General features: G+C 41.1%; 1 protein-coding gene across 11 annotated transcripts in view; it reads right to left on the bottom strand.

Moving 5' to 3' along the window:
• LOC100679452 (ubiquinol-cytochrome-c reductase complex assembly factor 1) overlaps positions 1-16573 on the bottom strand; it is a 147789-nt gene that overhangs the window by 47644 nt on the left and 83572 nt on the right. For 9 of the 11 annotated variants that reach the window (XM_032602122.1, XM_032602121.1, XM_032602117.1 and 6 more), the window contains one exon: positions 15591-15663. In XM_032602122.1, the coding sequence (XP_032458013.1) occupies positions 15591-15663 (73 nt within the window). Of the gene's footprint in view, positions 1-14980; positions 15217-15590; positions 15664-16573 lie in introns of all 11 variants that reach the window. The other 2 variants (XM_032602125.1, XM_032602126.1) reach the window with 1 other exon arrangement.

Raw genomic sequence — 16573 nt, 5'->3', positions numbered from 1 at the left:
TTCCACACCCATAAACTGTGATAGTTATTTGTTATACTTTTGTTATTATAAATTAATAGAATTTGAATGATCGGGAGAACAGTTTTACTTATCACCAGAAGTCTAATACGAAAGCTCAACAAATTTTCGAGGACGATTTTACTTAGTCTTAGTATAGTCTTAGTATAACGTAAAAAGACATTTGAGAACCATAACTCGTACCCTTAGTTTTAATACAGACGCATTAACAACAGGAAAGAAGTCATTTTTTATCGTTTATACGAATTATCGATGGATACTGTAAGGTTGCATGACGATGAATATTATCTAATGTTGGTGCGGTCTAATTTACTTATGGAAGAGAAAACTTATGTTCCAGACTTATTTTTGTAATTTTAAGTGAAAGTAATACCCTAACAGCACAAAAATATTTTAAAAATACTTTTAAAATATTCTACATCACAAATGAAATGTTTCTGCAATCATTCCAAGAATAATTCTAAAATATTGTTACAATCTTATTTGTCCTAGGGTAAATATATTTCTAAAAAATATTGCAAACAAATATTTTAATATCGTTTGAAAACATTTTCAAAACATTTTTAACATATTTCGAAATATTTTTTAATATTTTTGGAATATTACTAAGTATTTCGTTGATATATTGCTGCCAAACCTCAGAGAAACATTTCGAAATATTTACAAAATCTATTAAAATATTTTGAAATAGTTATCAAATATCGTATAATTATTTTTAGTTTTTTAAGTAACGAAGAACTATGCATAAATCATTCTAAACATATTGATATACAATACTTTAATGAAATATTTCAAAATATTTATATATTTCGAAATAATTATTCAAAAAGACTGTTGATATTTAGTGATAAATTTTATCGTTCGCAAAGATTAGTAGAATCTTTTTGAATATTATTTGTATTATTATTTATATTTTTTTAAAATTGTAAATTGCTGATTTTAATAACTTTTAAATAAGTGTACAATAATAATAAAAACTTTAATTGATAGAGAGAAAGAAAACAGACTAAAACAATTACATGTGGATATGAGCGTTCTTGTAGAAGAGAGTCCAACCGTTATAGATACTACGGATATTAAAAGTATATGTATTTTCATGAAAGTTCTTCGAAATATGTACATCTTGCTATTACCAAATACGTTACATTACTAATATCAAAAGAGCATTGTATATAGATGAAATATATTTTGTAATAAAAAACATACAAATTTACCAAATACTTATTTAGTACTCCTAACCACAAATAAACTTCCTGATACTGTTTTTCTCTCTATCAATTAAAATTTGTATTATTATTGTATATTTATTTAAAAGTTATTAAAATCAGCAATTTACATTTTAAAAAAATGTATAAATAATAATATAAATAATATTCACTTATCATTAAATATCAACAGTCTTTTTGAATAATTATTTCGAAATAGCAAACGCGAACAATCTAGCATTATAACCATTATAATAAAAATAATAATAATAATAATAATGTTTAAAAAGTTTATTAAATTATAGCAAATATAAATCCAAAACATAATATTTTAAGGTAATAAAAGGTTACATGATTTTCATCTAAAAATCATCTGCTAATCAAATGCGAAAAAAATTGGGTTTTTAAAATAAGAGGTCACATGCTTTTCACCTAAAAATCATCTACTAATCAAATACAAAATTGGCACGCTTTTCCCTTAAAAATCACCTGGAAATCATCTGATTTTCACTGAAGCTTTTCTAGTAGGGCTCAAACATTTTTCGCTGACAAAACTATAAGGCACTTCCATGTTGCGGTCGTGCCTAAAAACAATTATCTATAAAAAATAAAAATGAATATTTTTATTTTTTATTGATAATTACGCACCAATTAATATTTAGAACTGAAAAATATGAAAAATTGGGGGGGCAGGTTGCGAATTGCCTTAGGGCAGTATTCGTCTTTTCATGGCAGATCATCCCTCATATGACAAATTTGGTTTTGCGGAAACATGGCTGGGCTCGATTGTAGACGACAGTCTCATACGGATCAAGGGTTATTCGGTCGTGAGGCAAGATCGTAATGTGAATGGCGGCTTCCTTTTACTACTAATATGGTCCCTGGTGGCGGATGAACTGCTAACCGAATTAAACGACACAAGCTGCACGGCGATAGGATCCGCGGACGACATCCTAATTATTGTACGCGTCCCTTTTCTTGACCCCCTGATGGGAGTCATGCAAGTAGCCCTAACGTTAGTAAACAAGTGGTGCAATAAATCCGGGTTATCTGTCAATCTGGCTAAGACGGAGATCCTGGTTTGCACCAAAAGATACAAATAGAAAAGGGAATGCAACTTGACCCTTGGGGGCAGAAACTGCCTCTTAAGAGTCAAGTCAAATAACTAGGCTTCATCCTAGACAGTAAGCTGCCTTGAAAGAAATACCTGGAATACGTGATAGGGAAGGTCACGGACAACCTATGGGAAATAAGAAGAGTCATTGGGAGGAACTGGGGCCTGTCACCAGAAGCCTGGAGATGGATGTATGAAGCTGTACTCAAACCCAGACTGACGTTTGGATCCGCACAGTGGTAGACGAGAGCGGCCCTCTCAACATTAAACATCCTCCTCGAACGACTGAGGAGCCAAATTATGAGGAGCATCTCAGATGCTATGAGGTCAACACCAACAGCGACACTGGGACTTCTGCTTGATGTAGAACCACTCAGAGTGACACTGCCTGCAGCGGCTGCGCAAGCCCTGCACAGGATCACCAACTCGCTTGGAAAAGGCTATGCAGGAGCTATCACAGCTCCTAAAAGGATTGGACAAAAAGAGGACTCTGCGGATGAACCCGAACGCCATGAACAAAGCCTTCCTGTTTGACAAGAAATATGAAGTAAGCATCCCATCTAGAGGGAAATGAGATAATGAAAGAATAAACATCTCGAATGATAGAGATCTGTGGTATACAGATGGATCCAGAAGGAATGATGCTGCAGGAGCGGGGGCGTATCAACAACAGAGCGGCAAAGGAACAATCCTGCCGCTAGGTCGACACGCCACTGTACTATAAACGGAGCTGACAGTGATCATGTGGGCGGCGCAAGCGACACTAGCTGAGAGCACGCGCCCTCGGATTTATATCTACTCCGACAGAAAGAGTGCTCTCCAAGCACTAGACAACTCCACTACCAAATCTAGACTGGTGTGAGACTTTTTAGATCTTAAACAGACTAGCACTCAAGGCCAGGGTCACACTATTATGGGTTTCAGGGCACTACGATGTCAAGGAAAACATGATAGCAGATGACCTGACAAAGTTAAGTGCAAAGAGCAGCCTAATGAAGCCTTAATAATTCTAGGAGGCTATTAGTGCTTGAAATACCGACTGAACAAACTTGAGGGACTTCAAGGTATTACCCATGCGTCTGGTGGTCTGAATAAGCCCGACTTCAATAATAATAATAATAATAATCCCATCGAAATGTTCGCTCCTTGTCGAAGGCAGCTGCCTTAACACCTTAGCAGCTGACCGGGTGATGGGCTTATGAGAGCAGCACTCCCCATAAACGAGCGGAACGCTGCTCTCTAACTAATCAAGCGAACCGCCGTGTTGGCCGTGCGGTGCGACCCGTGAGCCGCCAAAAGAAGAACCTGGGTGGCGAGGCGATCTGAAGTTGCATGCGGAAGTGACCTGGCCCATCTTTGGCTTCCGCTGACGTGCGAGACGGGAGGCCGGAATCTAGCCAATTCTGGTCAATCGGCTTAGGTGAGTGCGTGATATCGAATGACATCTGCCGGAAACTCTCCAGAGAGCCGAGCACCTTCATTCGTGGTGGGAGGCTCGAGAGAGCCGAGGTGGACTAGTTCGATAGCGCGTGCTATACCCCGGTATGATGTGCCCAGTCTGGTACCGCCTTCAGTCATGTGTTGAGGCCATGCCAGCTGCCCCTATAGACAGGGGGATCCGGGTGGTCGGACACATGCCGGGATGAAGAAAATTACTAATCATGGAGACCAATAACGAACATCAAGAAAATACACAGGAAATCCTGGAATTGGAAACCCTAAGGGTACCAACAGCACAAGATGGTGGATATCCAATCCACAAAGCAAGCAGCAGTACCAGCATAGCCAGCGCCATGAGCGCAGCAGAGTACCGGTTCGAGAAGAAGGCACCGGTAGATGAAGAGAGCCAGACCATAAAGGAATGGCTAAAAGATCATACCAGCCTGCGAGACAAGCTACTGGAAATAAGGCGCACGACCAGTGAAATGATGAAAACTCTGGAGAAGCAGAAGAACGTGAATATTACGATGAAGGATGGATTACTTATTATAGGATCCACCATAATCGAAGCTCTCACGACCCTCGACAAGATGGAAGATGCTGCAAAGAGGCAGTCCCCCCAACAAGCTAGAGCGGACAATCAAAAGCCTCAGAGGACGACAAAGTCTAAGAAGAGGGAACGGGCATCATCCGACGGAGGAGATGGTACCCCCGCCAAAAAAGACAAGAAAGAGGACAGAAGAGCACCCTCCACGAGCAACAAAACTGCAGAGACATAAGAGCCTTGGCAACTAGCGGCAGGGAGAAAGACAAAGAAGAAGGAGAAGAAAAATCAGGAGCAAGACCAGCCTCAACAACTGAGGAAAAAGGCAGACAGGACCCCGCGGCGGAGAGGAGATGCAATCGTCGTAAGACCGGAACCGGGAAAAACCTACGCCGAGATGTTGGGACAGATCAAGGCAAGGGTAAAGCCGGAGGAGCTGAATACGGAGGTTAAGTATCTCAGCATGACAAAAGAGGGCGGCGTTCTGATTGGCGTAGGTAAGAGTGATGATAAAATGGAATCACTTAAAACGGCCATCCAAACCGCCATTGGAAAGGCAGGCACAGTCAGGGGAAAGATCTCCAGAATCACACTGGAAATTAGGGATATCGACAGTCTTACGACGCAGGACGATGTCCGCAGTGCTATCACAGCCGAGACGGGAGAAGAAGATGCCAAAGTCCATCTGTTCGAGCCGAACACGAGGGAGCAGAGGGTGGCAGTGGTCGAAATAGATCAGATTAAGGCCTCCGCTCTGCTCAAAAAAGGGAAGATCCGTATCGGCTGGATAAACTGCCGAGTGAGGGTTCGCGCGAACCCCAGGCGATGTTATCGCTGCCTCGGTTACGGACACGTAGAGGCAAGATGTAAAGGGCCCGACAGAAGCGCCAACTGCTGGAAGTGTGGCGCGAGTGGGCACAAGGCAGCACTATGCACTGCCCGCCCAACAAAGGAGGTGTTTCTTATGCAAAGACGCTAAGATGGCCGAGGACAAGACAGTGCATGCACCAGGCACCGGTACGTGCGCGGTCTTCCGGGCGGCCTTAAAAGCGGGAAAAACGCAAGGATAATGGCGCGGATACTTCAAGGCAACCTGCACAGTAGTAGGCTCGCACACGATCTCCTACCGCAATTTGTCGCAGAGGAGAAAGCGGACATCCTCCTGATAAGCGAACAGTACACGGATCGAGACACACCCGGCTGGGTGTCCAACGATGCAAGGACCGCCACAGTCTGGGTGCCCAGGCGCGGAATCGCAGAATTAGGGATGGGGGATGACTACGTACGGGTAAGGGTCGGTCGTAGTAGTTGGAGTAATCTCTCACCGAACCTTACTGCGGCGGATTTCGCGATACGACTAGGGGTGCTAGAGGACGCAATAAGAGACGTATCCGGGGAACTCGTCATTGGGGGCGACTTCAACGCGAGGGCCACGGAGTGGGGTATGATGACAACGAATTGCAGAGGCAGGGCCATCCTCGAGATGGCAGCTCGACTAAGCTTAGTGGTAGCAAACAAGGGAAACACTACTACCTATCGCAGACCAGGTTTTGGGGAATCTATACCGGACGTAACTTTCGGAAGCGAAACGACAATCCGCAAAATCAGGGATTGGCATGTCATGGAGGAATATACTGCAAGTGACCACCAGTATATACTTTTTGACATCCAGGACGACCACAGAAACAGAACCAGAGAAAGAAAAAAGCAGACGCCACGGTGGAATACCCGGAGCATGAACCGGGACAGACTTGCTGAAGAGATGCAAAGGGCGGAGCTCCCATCAATTGGGCTCCCTCAGCAACTGAGCGGACGCGAAAAAGCCGAAGCACTAGTAGAACGTACAACATGTCTCATCACGGAGTTGTGCGACGCAGCTATGCCAAGGGTGTCTTGCGGCCATATAAGACACCCGGTATACTGGTGGACGGAGAAAATTGCAAAACTCAGAAAAGATTGCTTTCACGCTAGGAGGGAGGCTCAAAAATCTCTGAAAAGACAAAGGCCTGAAGCCCAGGACTTGTACGAGAGACACGACCGGGCGCGAAAAAGGCTGAGGGACGCGATAAAGGAAAGTAAGCGACGCTGTTGGGTAAAGATCGTCGACAAAGTGGAGAAAGATCCGTTTGGCGACGGATATGCGGTCGTTACCCGAAAGATAGGCGAAATGAAACAAACGGAGCCCATGGAGGCAGAAGTGATAGAAAAGGTAATCGATGTGCTGTTTCCCACACACCCCATCAGACCTCAGGCAGAAAGAACGAATGTGCCGATAGACGAGATACCCCCTTTCACCGAGGGCGAGCTTATCGCGGCAACCTCATCCCTGAAAAGCGGCAGAGCACCAGGACTGGATGGTATTCCGGCGATAATGCTGAAAGTCGTCGCAATCCAACGGCCGGAGCTGCTACTGGAAATGTACAATCTGTACTTGATACAGGGTGTATTCAGCTCGAGATGGAAAAGGGCAAGATTAGTCCTTATCGAATGTAATTACTGCACGGAACACTCACTTGGCGCAGCTAAAACTGAATCAGGTGATGAGACGCGTAAGCACATGGATGACGGATCACGGACTCCAACTGGCGCTAAAAAAGACTGAGCTATTGCTACTAACAAGGAAACGTAGACATAATTATACCTATGAATGTGGGGACGGAGCATACGATTACTAGAAACGAAGTAAAGTATCTGGGGGTGACTTTAGATACGAAACTGACTTTCTGGGCACACATACGCAATGCTACGGCTAAAGCAGCAGAGACGACATTTGATCCACGATTGAGATCACTATAAAGCTCCACCGGCGCCAGAAGTGCGTCTGATGCCACAAGTGGCCCACAAAGGAGAAATCGACCCACTGAGTCAGAAGATAGCGCCTCAGGGCGCCTCAGCAGTCGCAGAAGTGACAGAGATACCCACAGTGGCCGCGAACTTCGCTACGGCTTTTAAGGAAGAGTTAGCGCAACTTAGCGGTCCTGGAAATGCGAATTCGCAAGGCTTCCAGTCCTAGCTGACGATAAAAGCTGGAGAAAACAGGCCGAACGGCTAGAGAAATCAGCCTAAAAGTACATCCTCGGTTACCATTATGGAGGTGCCGGATGAAAGAAAACCACGACGAGAGCCTGCTAGTAATCACAACGCGAGACAAGCAAGCCATGGTCCAGCCAAGTCTCCAGTCAAGTGTTATGGCTGTGGTACGCCCGGCTATTATAAAAAGTCCTGTTCAGAATGTTCGCTGAAGGCGGGAAAAGTCCAAGGGAAACAGTAGAATGGGTTTCCCGTTTCCCGAGGACACCTAGGCACCTCAAACTCATCTTTAGAGCAGACAGGAGGTAACGAAGTTATGTCAGTGAAAGGAGATTCCCCTTCCGACTGCAGTCGCTGGTGCTCAAGTTGAAATTGGTGGATTTCGACTGCGCGCCCTTTGAGATTCAGAGGCCGCCCTGAATAGATGGCTTCCAGAAGGAGAAACTGTATTGGATTGCACGACTTTGATTTAATATGATATAGATGTAGGGTCCGCAAGGCCCATTAAACAGCGATATTAACTGATCGAGCCCAGTAGTCATGGTGCGGAAATCTGACGGTACCTACAGATTCTGCATCGTCTATCGGAAACTCAATGCGGTCTCTAAAGCAAGTGCGTACCCGCTTCCATACATGGATGCCATTTTGAATAAGTTACAGTATGCTCGCTATATTTCGACCATCGACCTCAGCTCAGTATACCATCAGATTCCAATGAAGGAAGAAGACATGCATTTAACCGCTTTCACAGTGCCTGGATTAGGCCTGTTTGAGTTTACTCGGATGCCTTATGGGGTAGTCGGTGGACCAGCAAACTTCCAACAGCTAGCGGAAAAAGTCATAGGGCCGAAGTTGGAGCCACATGCCTTCTCCTACCTGAATGATATTATTATCACGACCGACGCTTCGAAGAGCACCTGCATTGGCTTGATGTAGTACTCAAGAGAATTAGAGAAGCTGGTCTAACGATCAACAGAAAGAATAGTAAATTCTGATGCAGTAAATTTAAATACCGAGTCGTTGTCAATCGTGATGGTTTTCGCCCCGACCCCAGTAAAATCGAACCTATCATGAAATACCCGGCATCCAAGGAGTGACGAGACGGGGTTGGAGCTGTTGTTGCTTACGGGGCGTTGCTGAAATCCTCCTCTGCCACGTCCTCGTCCACGGCCTCGATTGCTCATGCCACCTCTGGCTCCTCTCGAAGAGTTCTGATGGTAGGGCTTGGTCGTGTTTGGCTGTCCAGAGTTGCTGTTTCCAGACTGACATCCTCTCCCTCTGAAGGCATTGGAGCCGTTTCCTCTTTGGAAATTCCAGCGTCCTCTTTTGGACTGCTGTAACTGAGTAGAGCCGTACTCGGAACTTTCAAGATCGGCCTTCCTTTTATTGCAGTCGAGTGCCACGTGACTGCCTAACTTTTTGCAGTAGTAGCACATACGTTTTCCGAGATGTGGACACGCTTCTTTGCAGTGTCCGTCCATGCCGCATAATTTGCAGATCTGCCGTGCTTGGCCAGCCTGCTTGCCACTAGCATGGAATGCCTTAGCAGCAGGTACTTTGGCTCGTCCCGGTTTGGAAGCCTCAACCTGTAATATATAGTCTTTAAGTTGACCGCATGACATTGGTTTAGATGTTTATGCTTTAAACAGACAGTTCGCAGTTACTATCTCGGGAACTGCATCTGACACTGCCTGAATAAAGTAATCTCGTTTATCTTTCTCTGAGAGTACTTCAGCGTCGGGAATAGCCTCAAAGGCTCTAACTTTTTCTTGAAACTTATCAAAGAATTCAGATGCTGACTCTTTGCCAGGGACATATCTCATCTCAGATAAATAGTTTCTAGCTGTGATAGTGGTCGTACGTGACTCATATCGTAATTACAGATATAAAAGAACTGAGATCAATCAAACAAAGTCAAGTTTATTATATTTAATCTTAATGAAGCAAAGCACAACTCTCAAGATAATTACTACGTCACTTGCCATGCCCGTTTCATTTTGTTTATTGGTGAACAACTAAATTTTCTTTTTATATATATAGAACGTCATACACACACTATAAGTACAATGAAACGGGCATGGCATGTGACGTAGTAATTATCTTGAGAGTTGTGCTTTGCTTCATTAAGATTAAATATAATAAACTTGACTTTGTTTGATTGATCTCAGTTCTTTTCTATCTGTAATTTTGTTCCGGAATATATCAAACTAGCCTAACCTTTTACTTTTTTAAGAGTTAATTTTTTTTAGATTTAGTTAAGATTTCTTTAGGTTCAGTTAGATCTATAATTTTATTGTAATAAATCGTGTCAATTCTATTTATATCTCTTACTTTGAATTTGTCATCTATGACCTTTTCTTCACTATGCAATTCATTTGACGTAATTTCCAAAATGTACAATTTCTTTATTCTGAGTTCAGATTTTAAGAAATCCTCGAACATCTCAAATTTGTAATTCGTGGTCAATTTATAGTTTCTATTAGTTTGATTATCTCTCCCTGAAAACTCTATTTTTAATTGTTCAGATAAATTTAACAAGCTGTTCTCTTTTGAACTCTTTTCTTTTTCTTTCTCTTTTTCATTAAGGAGTACCTTAAGTTTATTTTCTATCAATTCATTAATCAAAGCCGCAGATAGGCTATCATTATTAGTCTTATTATGTGATTTAGTTTTGTTACTCACTTGGTTTCTGTAGCGCTCTGAATCGGATTCAAAGCCAGTACCTCCAGCATACTCAAGGTCAGATCGAACATTGCCGTCGTATTGTCTTTTCTTGGGCAATGTTTTGGCATCGTGTAGCGGATTACTCTCTGTATCCGAATCTTCCTCCGAGTCTCACTTACTATACTCCCACTGCCTGGGCTTATCGACGGACGAACCGAGATTGATGTTCATAGACATAAGGTCCTCTCTGTTCGTCTTCCCAGCAGTAAGAGCATTCAGCGGAGTCGAAGTCAACCTGACTTGCGCTGATTTTCGGAGAGTTTCCTGGCGAACAATCTTGGGACCATTCTCTGACCTTGGAGCAACGGCTGCTTTTGCTTGCTGATTGGGTGTCACCAGTTGCTTCACCAGTTCCTTTACACCGTCAAGAATCGTTCGGGTGTGCCCATCCATCATGTCTTGCACCACCCTTCTTGTGACGTATTCTTGCTGGTATGTCAGTTCAAAGTCATAATACTTTTCACTGGCTGGCCAGACTCTGTCTACCAGTGCTCTCTCTTCTCTGATCAGAGACTCGTCAAAGCGTCTCAGCTGGTGCTCTGTCCTCCAGAAGTACAATGATCCGTCAGACCTCCTGAGAAGTTTGACAGAAGCTAGATCATATAAGTCTCCTGGCTCCTCTTGGGACTCTCAGATGTTCCACTCTCGCAGGATGATCTGTCTGAATTCATCCGTGTCTGCACCTGTTGATTTGATTAGCAATAAGTATATTGTTTGAATTTCATTACATTTTAGAGTTCTGTCTAGGAACATGAGGCTGGCTCATTTTCTCGTTTTCCGATCAAGTAGGAGCGATTCTTGTCGCAGATTCCAGTCTAGTTTGTAAGATACCCTGATCAGTAGGTCTTACTCTATTCTATTCTATATCTAGATCTAGTATCTATCCAGTAACTGTGTTGACTTTATGATTTTATTAATGACAAGGAGTTTAATTTTTAGAAAATTTAACGTACCCCTTTTAAGTGTCATTTAGCTTGCTATGATGAGCCAAGCTGGGTACGCATTATGTGGGGCCCTCACAAAATGCGAATTTAAATGATTGACTGCAGTTTTAATGCAACACAGATTTTTAGTAATGATAACAATTTTTAGTTGATTTATAACGAAAATGTTTAGTTTTATTTATACACAGACTCATATGTTGTTTGTTATAATTCAGTAAACGTTCTATGTTTATTTCAAGTCTTCAATCTATTAATTCAAATTATTGCTCAAGTCAAGGTGACTAACGATTGTAATCATTTTTATATATGCAATTGCCGTTGTAGGCAGTAAATGGCGTTCATATGTGCCTCTGAAACTATTTTATTTAACTCTATGTGGGTAAAGTCGCACGCTGCTGTCTATTAGCAGTCCGCCGATAACGCACGTGAGCTTGCCGCAGTGCATTCGCCGGGCGAAGGAGAGAGATCGGGAGAAAGAGAGAAAGAACGACGTGACTCACGTCTCCATGCACCGAGCGAAGGAAGGAGCTAGAAGGCGCCCCTCTCCCCACGGCTCGAGTCTTTCTCTCTCGCACTCACGAGCGCCGCGCGCGCCTGATGTGCAAGCAGCGACCGGTTGCTGCTTTGTTCCCGCACGCTCAGGCGGCCGCCATCTTTGGCTACCTCTCCCCTTTTACCGGCTTTCTGATAACGATTCTTAAAATCCGAACAAGGCCCGCGTCTTTCACGAAGCTCGACAAAAGCTTTTTGTTTTTCGGATATCGTTCTAGCACTGATTTTACTTATTCATGATCTTTTATCTAAGCACTTTTAGTTAGCAGTAATCTATCACTGATTTTACTTTTGATTTCTTTTAATATAGTAAAAAGGCTAACGTTTAATCGCATTCAATCCCTTTCTTGCTTTTTAGAATGAAATTTCGCACTGATTTTACTTTGTTTTTCTATAAGAACGCTCTAGCACTAATTTTGCTTTTATATCAAGTAGTATTATGTGCAAATTACTTACTCGCTGACGAGCCGGAAAAATCGCCGTTTTCCATGATCGCTTTGTCTCCTGGACCCTGCCTGAGCAGCTTCCTAGGTATCTCGTTGACACCTGTTGATGGCTCCTGGCCGCTTGACAAAGGGCGCGGACTTGTGATAAACACAAATCCTTGAGTCTCTCTACTGCCCTTTGTCTCGCATTTAAAACGCACTAGGCACTGTATGTCGGCACACGAAAGCAAAATCGCGTCGCCGTATCGGTTTTTAATGTTCTTGCGCAGTGGAAGCGTGCTGGGCCCATAACCTGAGGGAGTTATGTGGTGAGGTGGATAAATAATTATAAACACTGTATGATTCTAGTTAAATAGTAAAGCTTTATTTAAGAGAAGATCTAGACAGATACTTAGGTGTGATCTCTATGAGCTGCCGGTACGAAGTGGAGCCGAGCGCGGACACGCGCTTACAGGCCCGTGTGCGGGAGAGCCACGCATGCGCACAGCGCTCTACGCAACTGTCAGAGTGTAGCAAGTGCCGTAGCCATACTCCAACAAAAATCAAAACTCAAACCCAAAGTGACCAAAAATAACCGGCAATGAACCGGAAATATACCGAAAATGAATAGGGATTAACCAGAATAATGTATATTTGGTGAAGTACTCCTAAGGGGTAAATCAGAAATTAATCAATTAATAATAATTAAAATTTAAAAAAGTTTGAAAATAATTATTCATAAACTGTAAATAATGTTGCGGCCTTTCTCATACATAAATATATACAGATATGCATATTTTAGTGTTAAAATATCAAAATATTTGAAATTATGTACAATTTTAATAGTATCTAATACTAAAAATCACATAAAAATATATAAATACAAATTTTTTTAAATAAACCGTAACTTATAATCAAATAGATGTTTTAAACAAACATTTTAATAAATTATATACTTTGATTAATGTATTATATATGTTTACTATAATATTTAAATATATGTTATACAAATTTATAGTTATATATATTCCCGCGAGCCGTGCGACTGCACACTCCAAGCTGATGTGAATTTTAAACATTTTAATTAATTATTTATCGTCATCCCTATTGATAAATCTCAAATGAGATCTTTACTATTTGGTATACTGCTCTATTAGGTTTACTTCTAAAATACTTTTATAAAGTTTGTTATAATTGAAAAATAGATGCATTGAAGCATTCTGAACAATATTTTTATTTTGAAATATTAGACATAAAAATTTTAGGTGAGAAACTCATAGTGATTTCACAATGAATAAAGTATCATTCTATTATTGATAACTGAATTTTATCTGTTTATAAAATTTTAGCTTCTCCGCGTTGTTGCACAATCATCGTGACCAAGACCAGAAGGTGTAAGCTTCACTTCAATGAATTAGACATGGTACTACTGGAGGAAGCAACAGCTCTCATACCAGACCACCAAGGACTTATTAACGTTAATGAGCTGCTTTCTATAGACACTCACAAGCTGCGCGTTGAGGCCAGGCTGGAGGCCAGAAAGATGCAAGGATGCCGCACTTTTGTAAGTGACGGGAGACTATATACGGCTCTGGTAAGGACAGTGAACGAGCTACGATCATTTCAACTGATGCTGAGCAGAACGCTTTTTTTTTTTTGGCCCGGACGCTGCCAACAAGCAACAACAACAAGATCATCTGAGTCACACACCTATCATCCTACCTATACCACCATCTGAATCATCTACCACGTTTGCATCTACTTCAAAAATTACTCTTTCTGTAGGTCTGAGAGTGTGACATTTTAATGCAAACTCTCTCACGAGTCATGTTGAGATGATCAGGCTCTTCTTGTCCACTCGTTTCCAATTTGACGTAATAGCTGTAACTGAGACCTGGCTCAATGATAAGATAACATCCATCCCTTCACTAGATGATTACATACTATACAGACATGACAGAAATAGAAACGGAGGAGGTGTGGCCCTCTACATCGATCACTCATTGACAGCCAGCGTTATCTCATCAATTGACAGCGATTGGTCGGGCAAACCAGGTGAGCCAAAGTATTAGTTCTGTGAGATAACAGCCAAGGGAGTATCACCCATCTTCGTGGTGGTTGTGTATCGCGCACCGCATCCACCCTTCATTCAAGGCTTTAACTTTATTGAACAACAAACACACATGTGCACAGTTACTTCACGAAGATCATCATGGGTGATTCCAATTCTGACCAAATATCTTCATCCAAATCCCTTCCGCGCACGATGTAGCCATGCAGGGCTTATGCTCGCACGCAGCTGATCTCAACAATCATTAAGGTTCCATTTCTAACGATCCTCATGCTCCTGCAGTTGCGGATTATCTGCGAACCCTAGAGAGTCTGGATTTCCCTGAACATTTCAGTTTTAGGGATATTACAGAATCTGATTAATCAGCCGCTGACTTTTCGGCCGCTAAGGTGACCTCCCTGACATCCCGACTTTCTAGACGGAGGCGCTGAAGAACTTATTTTTTATAAGCACCTCATATCTCTGCAATTCGCTACTATCACGTCTTCGTAACACAAAATCCATCTCACACTACAAACAATCAGCTAAACAATACTTCTTCAAACTCCATAACACATTATCATCACACAAACACCTACATTTTTTCACTCCATATAATTCATCTTTCACACACTCGCACAAATTATATCTGAACTAAACCGTAGGAATAGAGTGATTTCCACGAGCAGTTTTCAAAACTGCTCGTAGAGATTACTCTATTCCTGCAGTTTAAAATGACAACGAGCATTAGAGTCTGTAATTACTATATATCTAAAGAATTCTATATTTTTGAATTTGTACGATATAATGTACAGAAATAAAAGCATATCTAATCTCTCTCTCTCTCTCTCTCTCTCTCTCTCTCTCTCTCTCTCTCTCTCTCTCTCTCTCTCTCTCTCTCTCTCTCTCACACACACACACATTACCCACTTACCTAATAATTTTCTGTAATTCGAGTCAGGTTCTGACATCTTTTTATAGATTTGTTTCTAACACGCATAAGCAAACACACCTTAAGAAGAATACATCGTTGTTGCAGAAACGTTGCTGCGGTCTTTACTTAAACAATAGAGTTTCAACTGTTATTTTTAACCCTATTTTCCAAGTCAGCTTTTTCACTCATTTCGACAAACTAGTCGTGTACAAAACTCTTGTGTAAGATTAGTCAGCCTGAAACATTGGTATCTCTTTGTTAAGTGTCTAAAATAAAAAACCTACACTAAAATAGAGAAAAACTAGCACATCCCTTAACTCCGTTCACGTTTAAATATTTTTCAATGAAGACTTAACTAAGCAAGAGAGAGTCTAACAATTTTAGCGACTTCATGTGGACAACATCCAGGTAAGCAAAACGATTCTTGGGTCTACAAAGCTATTGCCTACAAAGATGCGTGTGTAGGTGACTAAGATAACTAAGAAGAGGTCATTTATAAGAAAGTGCACTAGGCGAATTCCGTTTTTAGGAAAAGTGCTTACAACGAATGACAAGGCAGAGACAAAAAGATATTATAAAAGCGTCTATAAAATAGTTAGGCTATACGTACCATTAAAAAAAAAATTATAATCAAGTTTATCTGCAACGTTTTCGTAAAGAACAGCACCACTGAATCCAAGTTTCTGCGAACAAAAATAATACTATACTATAACTCATACTATTTAAGATTTTTTTAATCACATGTGCCCGATAAATGCTATTTGGCGCGCACATCTAAATGCGTACGCGAAACAGCATTACATCTAACACTTGTAAAAAATTGTAGGTGTAACTCGTGCGACTTTCCCACAATGCAACTAGGGGAGTGGTATGCGCAGTGGCCACGTACAGCACTAGTTGCACAATGTTAAGTCGGACGAACTTTTCTGATTACTTGATTATGTTGTTAAATATCGATTTTTAGCTATTTGAATTAATGAACATTCAAGACATAGCATACAAATCAATTATTAACATTATAATTCAAAGGTTTTATTAACATTATAATTCAAAGATGCTTGCGCGTAGAGTTTCGACTAAATAAATCCAAAAAATGTTCGCATTCTTATTTACCCGTACCAGTGTTGTTGGTATTTTCTATCAAAAGAACTTAAAACATTAAAAACCATATGATTTAATAATAATCCTGATTTTTACAACATAAGTTTTAAAAATTATTTTTAAAACCTTCACTATAAATATTACTAATTCTTCAAAATTTTCATAAAGATATGCATACGAATTTTTGAAATGATTAATTAAAGTCTGTTGCACAAGAAACCTATTTGAAGGTTAGAAAACAAATATATTCGAAAACTGCCATTTAATAGAAATACTATGTTATCACAATATAACTACAAGTGCAAATCAGTTCGTACTTAAAAAAAATTTTTTGGGAGAAACCAAGTTGTACATTGTAAAGTAAGGTTCAAACTAACTTCTACAGCGATAATTTTTGTTCGTCAAAAATAACTGGAATCCCACTTTAACTTCAAAATTGATTGTAGGACCGTATACTGCAATTTACATAGGTACCATAAAGTATCTATGTAA

The sequence above is a fragment of the Nasonia vitripennis genome, assembly GCF_009193385.2.
Source record: "Nasonia vitripennis strain AsymCx chromosome 4 unlocalized genomic scaffold, Nvit_psr_1.1 chr4_random0010, whole genome shotgun sequence".
NCBI lineage: Eukaryota > Metazoa > Arthropoda > Insecta > Hymenoptera > Pteromalidae > Nasonia > Nasonia vitripennis.
The sequence above is the reverse complement of the archived record's forward strand: the minus strand, read 5'-3'. Positions and strand labels throughout refer to the sequence as shown.